We start from the raw sequence: 21,954 nt of genomic DNA on the forward strand, positions 1-21,954 counted from the left end.
TCTGCATGTTTTCCAAAAGAAATTTACTTTTTCTGTTTTATACTTTATTTTAAATAAGCTAATAATTTACATATCATCTTATAATATAACATGAAGTAGATTGTACATATAAAGTTGATTTATTGCAAAATAATTTTAAGTTTATTTTAAGTTTAATACTAAATCACGGCGTTTTTCAAACATGGTATGAGACTCCATAATTCTTTTATTGACCTACTCAAAAAGACATCCACTCTTTTACTTTTGTCTTTTACTTCCTCCATTTGCTAACATTGTGAGGATTCTTACAAAGATATTCACTGCATCCATATAAACAGAAATCGCGCTGAAATAAGAAGTATAAAATGTATATGTCGTAAGTGTTTGTCAAATTTCACATGTTTATTAAATTACTTACTTATTAATTGGATCGTATGGCCTTGCTAGGTATTCATGGGTTGGATATGTTTCTGCTTGTTTGATGATACGTTGTGTATCATACAGAAGAAGCATAGAGAAGAGCACCAGACCACCATACAAAGATATTGAATACAAACCAGATCCAAGAGCTGTTGTAGGTGGTAAAAACATTGATCCAACACTACTTGCAAATACAAAACCCAAACCAACCGCTAATGGACCTCCCATGTTCAGAAACTTTTCATTTGGTGCACAAACTGCAACTACTGATAAACCACCAACTACACCAGCAGTATACCATGCAGCTCTAAGAACCAAAGGTCCCCCAAGTAAGTACAAAGGTGCAAGGAATGCACCAACAGTACCAGTATGTATCAACCATGCTATTTGTTTTGCACCAAAACCTTCTTTGTATGGGATAGTCTGTAACAATATTCCACTACCCCAAACAGATGCTAATGTTACTAACATGGCAACCCATCCTTGACGCATTACCAAGTTCATCATAGTTGGTGAACGTAAACATACTGCTGCAGCTACAGTGCTGCTTACTATAGAAGCACCGAGGTACATGTATGTAGTCTTAATTCTATCTTTCACATATTGGGGCCATAACCTATAAAGAATTATATATATATCGTATTATATTCTATTTTGCTATTCTACAACTGATAATATTCTCGTAACTGTAACTCTGATTAAAAGAAAATACTTTGCATAATCTATAGCTCCCATAGATGGTGACAATCCCAAACCATAATAGCACAGTGAACCTATTCCTATTACAGCACCACCAGCAACAACTCCTTTCCCAATAGTGAATGCTATGAATACAAAAGTATTTTCAGTAGTAAGTTTAATACATATATCACAGAATTAACTTTACTGCTATTAACGCCAAAGAATTAAGACTCAAGAATTAACAAAGTAAATGAAGTTTAGAAATAAAAGAAACATATTAGGATTATTTATTGCGCACGTATAACATTATACCAATAAATTGGTTATAATGTATATTACATGATAAATCTTAAAAATGTTAAAAAATACTTATAAAATAGGATCACTCCTCTCCCCTTCTTATTACTACATTCAATGAATACACGAAAATGTGGAACAGCTCATATGAAATAACCCATAATCCATATTCATAATTGCAATTGCATCATATTGCATATGTGTTCTCTATTATTACGTTTGTTCTACATACTTCGTGTATGAATTGAAATCTTACCTGTTTCTCCTGCAGGAGCCATTGCCTGCTCTGAAATAGTGGCTGATCTACGAGCCGATCTTGCAAATGCACTTCGTCCATCGTTAGCAAATAATCTGGTAGATTGAATTCTCGGAATAAACGGTTTCGAATTAATTGGAGCCTTTAGTAGACTGACCAAATTTGATGAGACGGTACTTCGACATACCCTAGCAAGCATCATTTTTGCATGCTAATGTCTGAAAAATAATATATTTGTTAATAAAAACATCGATGATATCCGCATATTAGCCTAGGTATGTTAAACAAAAAGTACACACGATTTTGAACGAATTATCTTTTAAAAGTTTGAAAAATATTCACATATCTAGCAAGATTTATTTAAAACTTCAGATCAATAGTTTTTCGCAAAAATTTCTTGTGATTACTCACAGACGCGGTAAGCTGCAATTGTTCACGACAAATCAATATCTCGAATCGCTAATGCTGACAATTTCCGTGATATATGCGTCTAAAACTTTGAAATAGATATCATACAGATAGTAGAAACGTTGTAAAGAAATCATGATGTACGCGATGAAAGTGCCATCTTTGGTACATAGTTGCATTGAATTTGTTAAATTTTCGATCGAACATATCAGATCCTAATTTATATATTTCATATACGTATACATAGATTGAATTTTACTTTATATTACTTTGCGTCATAAAAATAAAAAATCATTTGTTTTTATAACAGAACAAAAGGTTGTACATAATATCTATTTCTAATTGTTAAAAAATATATACGTGGTTCGGAATGATTTCTTTGTTTAGTAGTGTACAGATACCCGAAATTATGCACACAGATAGGCTTGGAAAAGTTGGAAAATACGTACTATTTTTAAAATATATAGTTGTAATTAATATCACAAAACATATAATCATACGAAGCATGAGTTATATATAATAATGTCTATAATATACAAGTATAATATACAAGTTATGTATATTAGTGTAGATTCACAAAATTTAGAATTAAAATGGTACTTCCGGTTAATTCTATTCATTAACAGTGGCGACGTTGCATCTGTTTGAATTGACCAATTAAATGCAATCTCTATTAATAAAACAACCAATCATGCTCTCAGAGAAATATACCCATAATGCACCGGAGATGGAGGTACGTAGTGGGACAGTTCCTTTAGTGGCTCCACAATTTTGCTTCTTCGTTCATTTCGTTGTTGGACGCCATAGTCGACGTTGCGTTTCGCAGAAAAGTGGACAGTAAATCGCGAACTTTTTCGTGAAAAACCTTGTCTTTAATAATTACTGCTTGAAACATTTGAACGGACGATGGCAGGAGCCGAATCACCTAAATTAAAACAGGAATCGCAGAATGCATCTGCGGAGAATAGTAATGAAAATCCACGAGAACGGAATCCTCCTGGTGGCGGCAACCGCGGCCCTCGCGGGCGAAAAGGAGGAACACGTTTTTCTGGCGGACGTGGTGGCGGAATGGGCGGAGGGAACAGAAATAATGATGGACCGGTAACAATTTCATACAATTCTAATAGTAATATAAATATAATAATATAAATTTTTGGGACTATATTCGTTGTTCCTACCGCCATATTTGCTATAAATTGATGCGTAATATTTCTACCGGTTTTAAACTTCTGCCCTTTCGATTCATTAAATGCCATTATTTATAAATATAACTTTTATTTATGTTATATACACACCAATTTATTATAGTGTTGCAACTAAAATAATAGTCTTTTTTGTGATGCAGTATAAATGCCATTTAATTAACTGTATTTTAATTACATTAACATATATGTATACCGTTGCTGTAGGCAAATACTGAAATAAAATTTACAAGTACTCGAGAAGTTATATTAATATTTCTCAAATTGGAATATTAGATACTTCGAAAAAGAAGCGCATCGATGAAGTAAACTGAAATTTTTAGTTCTATTATTCTGTAAGGCCGATATAAAATACATTATATTTATCAATAATTTTATTGCTGCGAGTACAATCAGTAAACGCTGTTGTTTCGCAGAGTTTCTGTATGTAAGAAATGATTATAATATATTGATTCTTCGTCAGAGTAGTTACAAAATGGCGTGTACGAAAATTGAAATGGCAGATACGTGTATCCTCGCCTTCCCAACACGTGGTTAAAAAATCTTTGTTCTCTTGTAAATAGTATAATATATTTTATTAATGTATTTGTAGCGATCTAAATGTAAATTTCTTAGATTTCAAATGGGAATTTGGAATTTCAAAATTATTTAAAATTTGAATTAACTTAGTTGTAGGTAATAATAATAACAATTTGTAAAATTCATAATGTCAGGTATCATTTCAGTATTTATTAGCATTTATGAGATTTAAATAAATATTTCGAAAAGTTGCTACGCAAAATGGCCGATTTCTAAGACCTCCAATGTCCATAATTTTGGCGAAGATAATGTTAATCTACCAAATTTCGGATTTCCGCATACTCCGATCGTATGTTACGAGAGAAGATTATATCGTATTATATAGAAATTTCTCTTGTTTGTGGAACATCCAAGACCAAATCCTATACGATTCTGTATTTATGGCAATCAGCCAACATTCTTCCCTCTTCGATACACATATTTGCCGCTATATACCTAAGCAATTGTAACTTTTCGTATGGAAATGATGTTTCATTGCTTGAAAGCTGTCCATATTGTCAATCATAAGTCGAGGCATGTCTCATCATGTAGAGCCTTCTTCACGCTTAATTCAAATATCTATATCTAACGAATGTCGATTATAATTAACTAGTAACAAAAGAGTTCAAGTGGTTCTTATATTAACCCTACGCGGATGGGACGATTCGAAGTCGACCGTACCATAGGGCCAAGTTGCTGCCGCGATAGTCATTTAAAGTTGCCAGCGCATATTTCTGCTTAGACGTTTATAGATGTTAAATTCTAGACATATGTACATGCACAGATTCTCCACAGGATAAATAAAATGACACACATATGAGTCCTTTGATTCTATCAGCTGTTTTCGCCAAACGCATATATCAGTTCTTCTGTCAAATTGATGGCTTACGCAGAACGCATATATGCGGCGGTGGTCCGCAAAGGGTTAATCGTGAGACCACTTTTATATAGGTACCTCCTTGTCCGTCTATGATATAACTTGTTATTGAAAATGTTAGTTGTAAAAGAATAATAATAATAATAAACATATCAGAAATTATAAATATGTATATAAACGTGCTTGAATTTCATAAATGTTACAGATGAAGATGAATGATCCTATGGATGGTGGTATGGACAATACTATAAACGAAGGAATAGGCGGAGGTATGGGAGGTGGTATGGGAGGAGGTATGGGTATTGGACGTGGCGGTGGAATGCGTGGTGGTAGAGGTGGCCGTGGAGGGGGCGATAGAAACATGGGAAATCGATCACAAGATGTAAGTATAAATTAAAGGAATTATATGTATGCGCTAGTTTTTCAATTAACGCGGAGTATGTGTTCTATATGTGGATTCTTTACGTAGATAAAAATTACTACAAAAGAATTATTTATAGAGAAAATCAATATGTTATAAAATTAGTTATTTCATATTTTTATAAAGAAGGATAATAATGAAAGTTTACAGAACCAAAAGAAATTTTAATCCTCGTTGTTGTCAGTACTGTAGCTCAAAATAGTCTCTCTCTTTTCTCTTTTAATTAACACGAAATCAATATCCTTGCTACTTGTAAAAACGGGTTTAACGCATTCAATGCAGAAGACGCGAACATATGCACTTCCGGATTTCCTATTTCCTTGCTTCGGATGACGCCTGAATAAGCGAGATACATGTTATAGAAAAATCGATTTCCGCCATCAGAGGCCCTCTTCGATTTTGTGTGCCACGTTGAATGTGTTAATATAATATGCGTAAGTTAAGCAGAAAAGATTGAAATGATGTAATAATTAGCTAATCAAGCGAGAATTTATGTATTATGTATACTAATATACAATAAGAAAATGTTTTCTGGTGTAAAATGAAATTGCAACCGTAAACTAACATTAAAAAGATCAGTATGAATCGAGAAATCAATGTGTACATATTAATACATAATACCTTTTGATAATCTTATTAATACTGCTTTTATTTTCGTGATCAGGATCGTTTAATGGAACGGATTATGGCTATTAGTGGTCCTACACATGATCTATCACCCCCAGAAACCACGGAAAAGAAATTCAGTGGTCGTAATCGTCTGTATATTGGAAACTTGTCAAATGATGTTACAGAAGAGGAAATTCAACAGATCTTCCAACAATATGGTGAAATATCCGAACTTTTTGTAAATAAAGAGAAAAACTTTGCATTTCTTAGGATGGTAAGTTCAATAATTTTTCTTCCTTTCTTTTTTTCTCCCGTAATGTTTACATAAAAAAATGATTAAAATAATTACCGTCTGAAAGAAAATGATAAAATTTTGGCTGCTATCTTATACTATATGATGCATTGTTATATACATATATATGTATATATGCATTTGTATGTATGGCATTAAACTATAGCTTAATCTTTTTTATCTTATAGGATTATAGGGTAAATGCCGAAAAGGCAAAACACGAGTTAGATGGAAAAAATGTATTTACAAATAGTAAAGGACGTGCACTTAAGGTTCGTTTTGCTCCACATTCTTCGACAGTTAAAGTTAAAAATCTTACACCTTGGATTACGAATGAATTGCTTGAGAGGGCATTCAGTGTCTTTGGTGAAATTGAACGGGCGATAGTTATAGCGGATGACAAGGGAAAATCTACTGGAGAGGGAATTGTAGAATTCTGCAGAAAACCGTCAGCCCAACTTGCTTTACGAAAGTGCACAGAAGGATGCTACTTTTTAACCGCGTACGTTTTTACTATAAATAAAAATCTTGTTTACCCCAAAGCCACGCTTGTTTGACGTATTTAATTTATCTACAAGTGCCTAAAAATTGATCATAACGGGGGAAAGAAAAATAGTTCCTATAGGAAGCATGATACAATAGATGTTTGTATTGTGTGCCACAAATTGGAACACAAAACGTTATTTTAAATATAATTTTATTGAAACAAAGAGGGAGAACTTCGAAAATTTACATTAGGTACTTATATTATAGGTCTCTACGTCCTGTAGTTGTTAAACCATTTGAATTACTAGATGACATTGATGGTTATTCAGACAAAAATCTACCTCGGAAAAATCAGGAATTTTTTACAGCTCGCGATATTGGCCCAAGATTTGCAAAGATAGGAAGTTTTGAATATGAATATGGCACGAGGTGGAAACAACTGCACGAATTATATGAACAGAAAGAAGAAGCACTAAAAAGAGAAATGGCAATGGAGGAAGAAAAATTGGAAGCTCAAATGGAATTTGCACGATATGAACACGAAACTGAATTGTTAAGAGAACGTAAGTATTTTAACGTCATTAAAAGATATTGCTTTAATATATACATATACATCGCACAAGTAATGTAAGTGTAATCAGTAAGTTGAAATCAATAATTTGATTTTCCTTGATTGATAGAACTGCGTATGCGCGAGGCCGATCGTGAGAGACAAAAGCGAGAATGGGAAATGAAAGAAAGACAGGCTGAAGAACAAAGAACGCGTGAAGAAGAACTACGAAGGAGACAACAAGAAGAAATGGCAATGCGTATTAGAAGACAAGAAGAGGAGTTACATCGTCGTCAGCAAGAAAATAATTTATTCATGCAGGTAATTACTTGGCAACGTTAACAGAAAACTAAATTCATTCAGAAAGTTTCTATGATAATAGGTTGAAAATTTTAACATCTTTATACTACAAGGATGACAATAGAGATCAGTAACATGTATTTAAAAAACTACATGCGGAGGTTACATAAAAGATCTTTATTTTTTATACGAAAGTTTGCGAAAACGTATCTTTTATTTATTATTAACACTTTACCGACCGCTAGCGATTCAACAGCATACGCACGTCCGACCGGCATCTCAAGCGCTGGCTCTGTTTCGGTTTAAACTCGGTAATACCATTGTTTTCGTACATCGCGAACGGTAAGTTTTTCAAATTGGTATAAAACTGTGGGAACTTACAAAGCAACGCAACTGAGCAAGGTGCCTTAGTACTAAATAACATTATTGTTCAAATAATGGGTAAGATTGTCTGTGACAAAAAGCCGATTAACAGGCTATCGGTTGGTAAAGTGTTAACATTTATTATCATTATCATAGTAATAGGAATAGGATAGTAGCACTACTTACAACGTTTATGTGTCAGAATATTTGTATTTTTCTGTTTTGTTGTTTTTACTAACGCTTGCGCTTATGTTCCTCTTACATTTAAGGAGCAAACAATGAGAGGAGGTGGAGGAGGCGGTATGGGAGGAAAAAATTATGATTCCGTTGGTAATAATGACCGCGATGGATATGGACAGCCAGATGGTAAGTTTCTTAAGATGTTGAAATGTTATTCTTCATAAACTTCAATATTTTTCTAGCATATAATGCGTATTTATTTACTAGTATATTTGAATTCAATTAGTTCTCCTTGAAATAGAAATTTATATTTTATACTGATTGTTATTATTATATATAAAATTATATATAAATAATTATTATATATAAAATTATATATAAATAATTATTATATATAAATGTTTACATGAAACATTCATTCAAAATTCTCCAAAATTATTTTTAATGGAAAAATTTACTTCATTACAGGTGGAAGCAGCATGCCAGTGGTAATGTATCCCCCATTAAAGTATCATTCTATATATATAAATATAAAAAAATATATATATGTATATATATGTATATGTTCATATATATGCATATGCACATACACACGCATATATATATATATATATATTTTTTTTTTTTTCCATAAAGTATTTATTTTTTCTGAAACTATTTCTTTGATATTTCATTTATGTATATTTCCATTTGGTGATATTACTAAACAAATTATTCTACCTATATATGAGAATCTTTTGTTAGAAATAATTGAACTGCCTTGCATGATAAAATCGCGAGTATTATTAGTGAACACTTGCGAAAAACATAAGTGAAAGAACTTTACGAATATTCCTATAAAGCATGCTTTCCAATATAGCAGGGTTCTAATGTCTGCAACAATGGCAATAGTATTAAAGTCAATCTAATATCGAATATATATATATATATATCGTACGATAATAACTTTTAATTAGTTTATTATAAAATGTGGAGGTGTCAATGGGCCTTAACATTAAATTTTCTACTTAACAGGAGATCATTTGTTGTAGCGTGAATAGATACAGAAGTTTAAATTAATTTATTCGGTCTTCGTAGAACCGAAGTATTGTTTCCTTGAGGTAATAAGGACAATACTTATCATATCTTATATTTGAAACGTTTTATCTACGTTCACATAACACACCGCTGCAATCTTTGTTAAATATTCTTCACTTGTATTACAAACGCATGTGATATGGTTTCTATTATTGTCTACTACAAACGATTATTGAAACGTGACTTTTTTTTTTTTTTTAATGTAGTTTTACTTCTTGTAAAAACGTATGATTCTATGCTGATAAAAATATTTGAAAGCATTTATTGCTGGTTGGAAGGTTTTATCATGCTGACATTTATAGATATTCAAAGTTATGAAATTAACAGAGGATATTTAAAGGTAATGTGCGAAATTTTGGAGAAATGTTAGGAAATTTTTATTAATCTATTATAAATAATGCGAGATATTAAGGTTGTATAGGTAGGTAAAGGTTTTACTGGACGGAATCTTCTCGCCATACCTAAATTTTTAATTTTTTAACTGCACTGTGAGATCAGTACATTTAAGCCAGCAATCGCTTATTTTTACCTATACCATACATGACTAATTCTTAAACATCTTCGCTTTTATCTATAGGACGTGAATATTATTGTTAACGATAATACTTTAATAAACATTTGAGGGAATCCGTTTTTTTTTTCAGTTTATACTGGTAATAAGCTTTGGGTTAATGTTCCACGTATTCAATTCGAATATATTCTTTATAAACAGGGCTTTAATAAGGGATTCATAAATACTGATTCTAGGAATATTTTTTAGACATTCATCAATAAAATTGAAGTTAAAACTGAATTAATATTTCGTGCCTCATTGGCTTCTCCATATGCTTGCAGACAGGAGGCTCTGTTCTTCTATTTTCTCTAGTTACATTAAGAATTAGGTATATTAGGTATGCTTACATACTATGGAACTAGCATCGTTCAACGTATAAATCTGGACATTAGAACTAAATTGAATATTTCCTCATTTAAATAGTTCCATAGTAATAATTTGATATTTATTAACCAACAAATGCCCAACTACATTGAGTGTTAATTAAACATAATTAGCTGTATTCAGAAATTATTTTAATTAAAATATAGTATATATTTAAATATACACATATATACATTTATTTAGAGATATTTACTTGAAGATTAAGTGTAATTTAAATATAGTTTCTGAGTACAGCAATATCAATTTTGATTTACAATAAGTAAAGGAGCTTAAAATAATATTTATGCTTCATTTATCTAAATGAATATAATTTTGAGTTTTTATTGTTATATTAATCTTTATGAATTTTTTTTTCATATTCCAAACTATATATTTTGTGAACTATTTATTATATACCTACATGCACGATTCTGTAGTATAGATATTGTATAAAGTTTGCTTAGAGATCTTGATCACATCTCTTTGTCATTTATACCAATATTTAAGCTTCAGAGTTGTGTAAAATTAATTCAATATTAATTGTTACAACATTATCGCTAAAAATACACACTATTGATGTAACTAATATGACGAGATAGTTCTTGTTCGTACACTAGAAGTGTTATATTTTTGAAAGTCGTATAACTACATGTTGGGTACTTAAATTAAGAATGTCGTATGCGTTTCTATACTTTAAAACCCCTAATGTGTTCTATATATGAATGTTTATTGTGCGTTTAACATTATTTAATAAGGACTTGGTACCGAATTTGAAATATCTATTGTGTAAAGTAAAATTTTTAACAATTTCAGAGAAATTTCTCTAGTGGTATGGAATAATATAATAGCGTATATTCTTTCAGTTAAATTACATCCGTAGGAATCTAGTGGAATCTAGTGATACATCGATACTTCTACTTTAATCCCGAAAGTTCTAAACCTTTAATTTTGTGACTCGAATTCAATCTTAAAATATGACTTATAAAGTTAAGGGTGCATTTAAATGAACAGAAGACCTATGCAAAATATTGTAGACGAAGAAATATATTCTAAGGATATTCATTCTAACGTATTTCACCAGACTACTTGTGTGCACTGACTTAGACGGTAACCATTGTCGATCGTATGTTGGGCATTTGCTTGGTTTAATAAGGCTAATCGATGTTGAGAAAACGGCATACTCTGAAAGCAGTGTAACTATTCGTATCTATGATTTGTTCTAGCGCGTGTATTGTTCACGCATTCCATTCTACTAATGTTGTACGTACAAACAACATCTAACATTGTGTTTTCCCCTTTCTTTTCTATGTGATTTGACGAAAATTGACGATGACCTGTGCTGCTGTCAAACATGGATGGTCGCCCTGAACCGTGAAATGTATTTATGGTACATCCAAAATCTACAAAACACCGTTATTCACCGTATTAAACAAAAATCGTTGGCATTCATTTCGGTGATATCGGCTCATAACTTTCGACTACTTCGTCCTTAAAATATCATTTTGTTCTTACTTTACGCGTAACAATTAAATTCACCTTTCTCTGTAATGATGATTAGGATCCAAAGTCTTTTATGGATGCTTATAATAGTATGGATCGTGGTAGCCGTGGGGGTTACAACGACGATCGTAGTCAAATAATGGATTTGATGGATATGAGGGTCGATATGGGCAACATGGGTGGTGGTCGTGGAGGTAGTGGTGGTAGTGGACGTTGGCAAGGTGGAAGTGATCGTAATCGTCAGGATGACTATCCTAATAAAAGAAGACGCTATTAAAAATGTTGCGGTATTAACATAACTTCCTTTTTCTAATCGATTGAGAAGAATCGACAGTTCGCATTGTAGTCGTTTTTTTTTAGCAAAATTTGTTATCGATCATCTTTCACGTTTTATATCATGGCACAGTGTTTCGAGTATATGGGCGTTCAGGGCAAAAATCATAACATTGTATCTGTAGACAATTTTTCCTTCAATTCACTCTTTGGTTTTAAATTCGATTTTCGTTCTTTGTTAAAATATAAATACTGCGATTATATTCATTCAGGGCCAAATTCAGAACATACGCGTGTTTGCATCATGACACATGAATCATTTGTTGCTATTAAATATTGCCTTATATGTCTAGTTCGATATTTCCTTAATTTTATTATATCATTTTCTGTGTTTTGATACACTTGTATCATAGTTTATGATAAGTAAATTGTACAAATTTTTATTACAGTTTTCCCTAGAACTTTTGCGGCTATGACATTTTCTCCGTATATATCTTATTTCATTATGATGTCTAACTACCATAGCTTCTTTAGACAACGTTTTGATAAATATTGCCGCGCGTGTAATAATATCTATTCTGTAAATTAATAATTTATACAAAGATATTATACCATTCATAAATAGAGAAATATATCGTTATTGTTTTTTGTAACAGTCTTCAAATACCATTTCGTGTTCTTATCTGAATTTGTTTTTCAAGAAAATAGAAATTACAAGATGTATAATACTATCAAATTTGTAATACGACTATATTGATAATACTGTACAAAAGTAATACGATAACTATAGCAAACAAAAGAAAATTTAACGAAAAATAAACAGTATCTATATAATGAAGGATTACGAATGTGTTTAGTGGGTCATATAGCATTTTGCGTAACGCTCGAACGTGCCATTTCGACCATTTTTTCTATTTTGAGCAAACTTTAGACAATTGAAAATTTGATTTTAATATAAAATTTATTACTATTCTTTGCATTAAAAAAGTCAAGATTATTTGTTATTATTGAAATTGAATTAACTCTCACCAGTTTCAAAGGTGATAGGATACTGAATTTTTAAGAAAAATCAGATTAAATATGCAAATGCTCTGATTTTTGTGATAAGCTTTATGCCTCAATTTTAGTAACAAATTAATATATTGAAAAAAGTCATATTAATATTATAAACTACATTTCGTTATTAATATTTCAAGATGGAACAATCTGTAGATCCTAATTCTTTTTTTCATTAGCTCTCTTTATTTTCTTTTTCTCTTTTTCTCTTTTTTTGTCCATTGATCGAAATACTGTGCATAAAGGCGAAACAATATTAATAAGAATGAATAGGAAACAATGAAAGGGTGATATGTAATGATTGAGAGAGTGTGCTTTTATATTTTTCGACGTGGATCTGATTTCGTGATATCGCGAATTATTTTATTCACGAGGCATTACTTCAAAAAATTTCAAGGGAGTACCCTATCTTGTGAGCCTAGAAAACAGATAAATTAAGACTTTCCGTCTTAGGGTAATTATCGTGTGAAATATCGGGATTTTCTTTCAAAGGATGTTGAACAACGTTTTATATTCAGTTTTATCGTTATTGTCTAAAATTACAAAACGGCGGAGTTATGCAACATTATTATCTATTGTCATGTTTAACAAAACCTTGGAATCTAGTATCGAAAGTGACTGGAACGTAAAACAAGAAAAATTTCCATATCAACCTAAGGAAAAATAAAGTATCTATAACGTGTAGTTCACTATCCTTAGGTAACTTTCAGTAATATATAAATGATGGTATTTGAAAGGAAATGGATTTTCACCCTACAAAGTTAACTTTTGTAAAAGTTGAACAAATTTAAATATCAGACAAGATCGTACGCTATGCATTTTTTACGTAATCTTATAAGAAATAATACGTAAAACTTTAAAGTTAGTCGAATATAGTTAGTACTTGATATCTACTTTGGGTCTCACGTGAGAACGATGTTTTCATAGCCGTTTAAGCCAATATTTTAACGAAATAGAACAAACTTTTTAAGAATTTATCCTTAGCTCGCAGTTCTAACACTATAACACAGGATGCTTCTGGCTGGGAAACTTTCATCAGCTTGTTTTAAAGCTACTCTCAGTAATTATGGAATTTCTTTGGACCTCTATCGTGTTCCTGAATTTTCGCGCGTTTAGGCGTCGTTCGTTTACTTCTTCGGAAAAATTGCTTGTACTACTTCCAATAACCGGTTTCATAAATTGCTTCATTAATGATATTGTTTTATATCAACTGTTGAGAAGAATAATGGCAGCAACGAAATCTGCAATTTTTCTCATCACCATTTTCCATTTTGTTATTACAGATTATTATCTTCGGGACAATTGTCCAAATTACAGAATTTACACTCACTCTTATTGTTTTGCGTGAATCACTCCATATCGTTTTTCCGGATTATTTCAGCCGAGACGGTTTCCTAACATTACTTCAATAAACAAACAATTAAAAGGTTTTATCGATATTGAAAAATTAACCGAAATTTCTGTTTCACAAACGTTATATCAGATCTTCCTGCTTGACGCAATATACAGTGATTTTTGGTGCCGTAACTTCGCCAATTTTCGAATTTCGAAAAATCCAATTGCGCTATTCTACGAAATGTTGAAAATAACTTCGGTTTTTCGAAACCGACAAGGTTAGGGGTACTCCCTTCCCAAATATAAATTTACGAATGTGCGTTAAATACATGGGAAGCCCTTTTAAAAGGATTTAATAGTACTTTTCAATTTGATGTATTAACAAATTGTAAATATTTTAACAGGCATACTTTTGAGCCATCAAAAAAGCAAAATATCATGGTACTGTTAAAACATGGACTATTAACATAATCATATCATTTTCAAGGATAAGGAAACGATTTGAACTGTACGCCTCTTAATCCCCCATAAGACTGTTCTAAAGATGATAAAGATATGAGAATCGCATATAATGGTAAAACTGAATTTAAATTTGCGGTGTCACTATAACATATAGTAATGTAGACAAACGTATATTCACTGTCAATTAGTACTTTCAATAAAATAATCATCTCATAGGAGTTTCTATTTATGAAACAATATGTAAATATTACAAATAATATAGTATATTACTTTCCATTACTATTGTATTGTCATACTATATACTATTCGTAGTTCATTATTTCATTTGATTCGGTAGTTTTTCAGGGTGAAAGTTATATACACTGTTCGTACTTTTACCTTTGTTCTTTACGATTAAAAAGTTAGTTCGTAAGTAAAAAGTCCGATTTTAGTAAATCGATATCGGTCATTTGGTAACTTATCTTTCTAATAACGAGTAAAATTTCTTATATACGTGTCTGTGTCAAAGTTAGTTTTACCCTGTGCATTATGCATATTCATACGTTATGTGTCTTTATGTTAACGATGGTGTGAGTGTCGCCACGAGAAGAAGTATATGCAATATCTGCATTACTCGAAGCTTTATAAAAGTAATTAATTATATTAGAATAAGACGTATATCTCAACAGCAGTTAATCAATCTGCGCTTGTGCTATTCAAATCTTGTGAAGGAATATAATTGACAGAAAGTAATTTTATGAATAAAGGTTTACATATATATCCATACATAGGAATATATAATACACTAACGTTTATTTAATTACTAATCTTCTTCGTTAAAATTTCGCGAATATCCCGTTTATTTGAAAGATATTGTGAAAATACGGTACATCTTTGTTTCCAATGCTGAGTTATACTCGGTGGACGCTTATTATGAAATTGAATCTTAAATATGTCATACAAACTTATATCATAGGGATATACAATTTATCTCTATAAGTTACAAGAGGAAATTAAATATGAACACTCCATATAGATTATTATAATTCGTATGTCTGCAACTTTGAATAACACTACTGCAATAATGATTTTATGTTACATTGTCAACACATTTATATTTTATAACATATTTTTCTATAATTTAAAAAAAGTTTCAACCACGATGGGTTGATATTTATGGAGAACTACGGATTGAAACGAGTACTAGAATACTTGACAAATAGATTTTTATAAGAATCCGAGGAGTAATTATACGACAGATATTATTCTTCTTATAGAAATATACGAAGGCAGTGTGTTCGCAGGTTAAGCTTATTTTACTATTATAAACCACTAATCATCACCGCTTATAGGTGAATATTAAGCGGAGATATTTCGATAATGGTGTATATTTGTTAAACTGTTCTAACTTGAATGTGAGTTATGAATTTTCTAAGAAGAGATAGGGATATTATAGTTAAAACAGAAAATGATAATAACAACAGTATTATTTTCTATCTTAAATGCTGATATATAATGCTATTAAAATTATTATATTTCTTTTTATAAATTTTTAAGGATTCATCTGAGATAAATTTCAACCATTAAAAAGTAGTAAACTTCCTTTTTCAAAAGTGTTTGTAGTACATTTCCTTCATTTTGCGAGTAAATTAAAATTTTCATATTAACGTTCCAAATAAACGTAAGCATAATATAATGTAATTAAGTATAATTAGAAGAGTATTTGCTTGGAGAAAACTAAAAAGGTGAAAAAATAATACCATCTGGTCTACTTTTATTACAAGTTTATTATTTCCAAATATATCATCGCATTTCTTTCAGGAAACCTTCGACATAATGGGCATCACACATTTTATTTCTATAAAGTTTTCAATAATGTGACAATTTTTTAACAATGAACAAATTCTTGGAGGAATGTATATTTTCATGAAATTCATTCTAAATTATTCTTCATTATTCTATATCCACATTTTGTGTCTCTCTGTAAAATTTCTTACCCCTAGACTGTCATTATTACATGGTTCGTCATTGAAGAATTTCCAAACATGACTTCATTTAATATTATTGTATTCTCGTATTATAATAATAACTACTTTATAGACGGTGCATTAAGAAATGTAATATAACAAATTCATCTATTAGATATCCTTGAATAAAATACCACTTTGTATTTTCTGAATGAAAGTGAACATTTACAATGAGATTTGGCAAAATATAGCTATTTAATGAACATGTTCCTTAACATGTCTGCATTACATATTTTATACATTATATAAACACACGAGATGTGAATACATGAGAGGCCTTAATGAACGAGAATCTTTACTACTTTAAACACACCATTAAAAACTGATTATGAAAAAAGGATATGGTCTGATTACTATAATTTTATTTGAGAATTTTCTGGCAATGCCTATACACATTACATGACAAATATTGTCATTATTGAATAAGTGTCTAGATAATAATATGAATTATACGAAAATAAGTATTTCTTGCGATCAAAGTTATCCAATTTCTTTATCGAAGGGAACTGTTATGTGCAAGTAATACGCATTTGTTTGAAATTCCTAATAATGCGCGATATAAACTGACTGTTGTTAATCAAGAATCTCTTAACGGAGGAGAGTCTGCAATCACAAGATAGGCTTACATACTTGAAACTACTAGTCAGTGAAACTACTGGTACGAGGTGAGTAGACTTTGTAAAACTGTTATTATGCGTACTTCTATTTTAATCTTCGGGTGGGACATTTATATGAGTATATGGTAAAGATTATGAAATGGCATAAATAGCACATAACATAAATGTTACATATATTTCATCATTTTAATTTTTATTTACTTAATATTGAATACATAAATTATATTTCAGCAATTATAAGGAGCTCCATATTTTTGAACGAGTCTAATAATTTGTAATCTTTACCAGCGAAATTGAACTTACTTATAACGTTATCCAAAATTAGCAAACAAATAGGAGATTACGATATAGAATGGTTTATTTTGTTAATTGTATGTATTCAATATACCATTGACTTCATATTCAACCAAGCTAACTCTTATGAAAATCTAATCGTTTTATTATATGATTTTATAAAAGGCTAATAATACTTGTGTACAAATTTACCAGCCTAGCCCGTGTTTTTACCTATGACAACCAAAATATTCTTGTATACCAACTTTAGCAAAGGTTGTCTGGGTTCATTATTGAAATCTAGGCTGATATATATCTAATTGTTACTTGAACAACAAAACTGCAATATCGTATTGGCTATACTTATACCTTGAGTGGTGAATATATATATACATACATATATATATATATATATATATATATATATATATAGGCCGCTTTATCAAATAATACTATACATATAATTTATGCATTTAATGCTATCAAATATTATTTAAAAAGGTTAGATATTTTAATGTTTAAAATCTGAAACTATATATAGTTATACCCATAAATAATTTTCGTTTGTAAGACCTATGCAGTCTATACTATTTCTATGTTTTAAAAATTGTTAATTTTAATTTATTTACAAATTTACATGTCTTACACTGTATAAAACTGCATATAAGAGGATATTATATTTTTAATGTATTTTGTCGAAATAATTAACAAATACAAATTGAATTATAAGTAATTACTTTTTTATACAATTATACATTTATCATACATATACGTAACATGAATTTTTACTTACACAATTTTAATTATCGAAGGGATAAAAAATGTTTCATGTCGTATAACAGAGTTCATATTTGTATGGAAGGTATTGTTATACTTCGCAAGATATACTCTTTAAGTTTAAGATGTGGAAGTAATCTCTGTGAACAATTGCTTCATTGATTGTAACTATCTGTAATCGTTCACTTCAAATGTAATTTGTATACAAAAAGTATTAATTCGTTACTGTATTCATACTGTATTAAAACTTTTAATATATTGTTTTTATGTAAAACATTTATATTAGTATTTATGTTTACAGATACTAATAGCAGTTGCTAGCTGAGGGAATGAATAAAACGTATTGAAAAGTGAAAAGGTAAATTTACATAAAAACTATTATATACCTTTAAGAATCAAACGAATAATTATATTGGATTGTATTGTGATATGGAATAATGAGATTATATATGATATAATTATATCTAATCTTCACTTATTTTAAATTTTTTAGAATTTTTTTTTAATGCACTAATTACACAGAATTTAAGACAATTGTACAAAGTACCACGTATCACTTTGTCTGATAATAGAATTTTCATTTACAGATTTGCATACTTCACATTTAATTGCATGTACTTCACCATCGCGTATAGTATATATTCAACATACAAACGCAAAGTGTGTACAAAAGAATGCGTGCGAAATTATAAGGTTTGTTTCAATGTTCTCCTACTTTTCTTTGTCTATTGAGTTAAGATTAAATATCTTTTTGCAACATTCCTTTTTACGATGACAAATATGTGATTAATGACATGATTCAATGATTATCTCAACGTGTCCTGGGTGTATTGCTTCAAATTTTCCACTTGAATTAACATGTATATGCTCGTATAATATTAGTACTAATAAAATACTTTTTGTTTTGCAGGAGGACAAATATACAGACGTGTCGAAATTTACATGTCAGAATTAATAACGCTAATCATATTACAAAAGTTTAGAAGGATTATAATTATATCAAATGTTAAATTAAAATAAGCCATATGTGATCATCATACAGTTCTGATTTAACTAATTATCCCTTTAAATATTTCTTCGTACTTAATGGACTAGATGAAACAAAAAATTAATTTTGTACGTTATGCGCACAGCAAGTCATCGTTTTGGGATAGGAGTGTTTAAGGTAATATACATTTTTTAAAGTAATTATTTCGACGGTATATTAAACCTACAGATATTTGATTCTACATATTTCTTTTTCATTTTATATAATTTATTTTATGCAAAAATTTCTAAAATATAATGATGATTTTCTTTCGGGGCTGAGCATAATGACGAAGCTTCAAAAATCCAACGTGTACACTTTCACTGAGAAAAACAAAGATTCATATTTATTCAAGTTTAGTACGTTCAAGTGGTAATTGCACTTTTTTTTTTTTTAGGATGTTAGAAGCTGCTATGAGGTGGAATTGTTTTGGTGATATATCGTACTTTAAAAGGTGATTATTTATTCAGACAATAACAACTATCGTGATTTTACTATCAATCATACGAATGACAAAAAGAAATACTCGTATATTTTAATCACATCATACCTGTTTCGCTCAGTTAAGTTCTCAAAATGATTAACTGCCTAGATGCATCCCCAATATGTTCGTGGACCGTGGATGCTTAAGTAGACGATACTTGTGTATATTTTTATGTAAACCTATTATGATGAAATTTTGGCTAGAGTTCTGAATAAAAGATGACAATTATTGTTCGTATAGTATACTGAAACTTTATATATAAATAATACAAGAAAATCATCTAAATACAATTTTCTAAATAGTTTTCTATTTTTTTTTTTTTTATTGCAGTGTTTGGCTCAAAATACTAAAATTATCAATATTGTTGGGTCCTAAAATACAATTTGAAATTCCCCGAGCTTTTTCCGTTCATGTGACCGGCTACTCGAAAGATGGGACTTGACAGTGTCGTCAGGAAAAGCAGCCTTTTTTGTTGAGAGCGTTCGGATTGTAAAAGGTGAAAAGAAAGAATTAAATTACCGGCAATAAAAAAAAATTATTTAACAAAACGTGTAAGCAATGAACAACTTAAACTTGACGGACGGAATCAAACAATTTTTGCATATATTGTTTGAGCCTGAGGATCTTCTTTCGATATCCTGCCTACATCCGAGTAACTCGGTCTACTGAATGCGATTTCAGTCAGTCTCTAACGGTCGGAGTGGATTCACGTTATCATCCCGGAAATTCATTATAAATCTTTGTCTTTGTCTACTAATTTGAACCTTTAAACTCGCAGATTTGGTTTGTTTCATCTAACGAAAATGGCGGTTATACCTTCAAAGAGGTAAAAATGTAAGAGAAAGAAAGAAAAATAAAGTTGTTAAAGAGTAGAAAAATTTACTTTCGAACCGCTAAACGACCCCCTGGTTTACTTATGAATAAACGTGTGGGTGGAGGTAGATCTGAGGAAAGGGTGTTGTGAGCGTCCGTGCTAGCTACTTCTCCCTGCGCTGACCCTCCTACAGTGAAGGTGAAAGTTTGAGACGCGTGTCTAGAGAATGTCCTTCGAGTTTCCAAAAAATGTTAAATGTCAACCTGGTTTGTGATCTCTGCATACACTGATCTTCCTTCAGGTTGGTTGTTTTATGTACATGTTTAGAGTTGAGGGGCCAGGTTAGTTCTTTCGGTTGCGAGAAAGATGGTGTGATCGTGGGTGGTCGTGCTTGTCCACCTGACGAGAACGGTATCGAACTAATCTAGGCTTCCGGGCGTTGCCGGACCCGCGCTCCCTCACTGCTAGCGGCAAATAGACTGCTTCAGTTACAGTGATGCACCCTAGAGACGTTAGAGTCACTCACTATTGGTGGTAGAGTGATAGTGGATAGTGTCGAATCTTGGCTGGCCGCGCTCAGTATCAGACAGGAGAAGAAACGCCAACGTGCGCGCTCACAAACGTGACAATATAATAATTGAACTATTTTCAATCTTACAAAATTTATGTTATAATATATACTTCGAGTAATTTTACTATGTTTTGCGTTATTGTATTATATATTTCCATATCATAAAACATTTAAAAAATATTAAACATTTTTTTATACGTTTGATATATAAAATTTTTTGATTTACATTATGACTAAGCGTGAACACGTTTGCAATTCAACGTGCTTTGCTTTGATACCATTCTAGGAAAGTGATACGCCTCATCAATTAAAATATTTTTGTAACTACGTATGCTAAACAATATTCACAAAAAGTATATTGTATGTATTTTCTGAAGCTTGTCGAAAAATTAATAAATAAAGAGTATTTGTGTTATTCATGTAAAAAAAGTTAGGATTTTTGATTTCAGGTGTGTGTGTGTATGTGTGTGTGTGACCCACAATCAGTGGACGTCCGTTACTTATAATATGGATCAAGAGACTTTGAACGTGTTCAGAAGCTTTATTTTAAATTTAACCTTAAACGAAGCTTAATTCATTCTCCATTTTTTATACGATATTAATTATTGTATACTCAGAATAAGTAATGGCTAAAATTTTTATGTTACTTTAATAAAATATATATACATGTAATTTATTGCTAAAACTTTAATTTTGTTTGTAACATCCATTTGTGCAGTATCACATCACTCATAAATATAATGCACCCTCGCTTACGGTGGAAGTATTAAATAAACATGAAATTAAAATTTTATACACAATACTACAGAATATTCATTAAATCTTCTATTTTTACTCCTGACCCCTCTTCACATGATAAAAATGTATTAAAATGCGATTTAATCAAC

At 30.7% G+C, this 21,954-nt stretch overlaps 2 protein-coding genes across 10 annotated transcripts; one reads left to right on the forward strand and one right to left on the reverse strand.

Moving 5' to 3' along the window:
• Positions 1–22: 22 nt before the first annotated feature.
• Positions 23–2,208, reverse strand: LOC126919507 (growth hormone-inducible transmembrane protein-like). Of its 2 annotated transcripts, none has more exons than XM_050728840.1 (5): positions 2,045–2,208; positions 1,634–1,851; positions 1,112–1,223; positions 398–1,015; positions 23–325 (listed from the first exon to the last, which is right to left on the reverse strand). In XM_050728840.1, the coding sequence occupies exons 2-5, from the start codon at positions 1,833–1,835 to the stop codon at positions 238–240; spliced, it is 1,020 nt and encodes a 339-aa protein (XP_050584797.1). In that variant the 5' UTR covers positions 1,836–1,851; positions 2,045–2,208; the 3' UTR covers positions 23–237. The 2 variants fall into 2 exon arrangements, with proteins under 2 accessions (XP_050584797.1, XP_050584798.1); XM_050728841.1 differs by having other exon boundaries at positions 1,933–2,100.
• A 597-nt stretch (positions 2,209–2,805) lies between these two features.
• On the forward strand, positions 2,806–20,560 carry LOC126919499 (hrp65 protein-like). 8 transcript variants are annotated; one of them, XM_050728819.1, is made up of 15 exons: positions 2,806–3,142; positions 4,884–5,060; positions 5,462–5,533; positions 5,764–5,982; positions 6,189–6,502; positions 6,754–7,049; positions 7,167–7,357; positions 7,969–8,065; positions 8,348–8,367; positions 11,431–11,659; positions 18,473–18,529; positions 18,759–18,864; positions 19,082–19,336; positions 19,596–19,652; positions 20,013–20,560. In XM_050728819.1, exons 1-10 carry the CDS (start codon positions 2,948–2,950, stop codon positions 11,647–11,649), a joined length of 1,800 nt encoding a protein of 599 aa, XP_050584776.1. In that variant the 5' UTR covers positions 2,806–2,947; the 3' UTR covers positions 11,650–11,659; positions 18,473–18,529; positions 18,759–18,864; positions 19,082–19,336; positions 19,596–19,652; positions 20,013–20,560. The 8 variants fall into 8 exon arrangements, with proteins under 8 accessions (XP_050584776.1, XP_050584778.1, XP_050584780.1 ...); XM_050728821.1 differs by lacking the exon at positions 18,759–18,864; XM_050728823.1 differs by lacking the exon at positions 11,431–11,659.
• Positions 20,561–21,954: the final 1,394 nt, after the last annotated feature.

This window comes from Bombus affinis, chromosome 8, assembly GCF_024516045.1.
Source record: "Bombus affinis isolate iyBomAffi1 chromosome 8, iyBomAffi1.2, whole genome shotgun sequence".
Classification (NCBI taxonomy): domain Eukaryota; kingdom Metazoa; phylum Arthropoda; class Insecta; order Hymenoptera; family Apidae; genus Bombus; species Bombus affinis.

Coding starts and splice junctions, on each gene's coding strand:
- LOC126919507 (XM_050728840.1), bottom strand. CDS start 1,835: ATGATGCTTGCTAGGGTATGTCGAAGTACCGTCTCATCAAATTTGGTC. Junction 1,224..1,633: donor GGCTCCTGCAGGAGAAACAG/GTAAGATTTCAA, acceptor TTGTATTCATAG/CATTCACTATTGGGAAAGGA. Junction 1,016..1,111: donor GGAGCTATAGATTATGCAAA/GTATTTTCTTTT, acceptor AATTCTTTATAG/GTTATGGCCCCAATATGTGA.
- LOC126919499 (XM_050728819.1), top strand. CDS start 2,948: ATGGCAGGAGCCGAATCACCTAAATTAAAACAGGAATCGCAGAATGCA. Junction 5,983..6,188: donor ACTTTGCATTTCTTAGGATG/GTAAGTTCAATA, acceptor TTTATCTTATAG/GATTATAGGGTAAATGCCGA. Junction 8,368..11,430: donor GTGGAAGCAGCATGCCAGTG/GTAATGTATCCC, acceptor AATGATGATTAG/GATCCAAAGTCTTTTATGGA.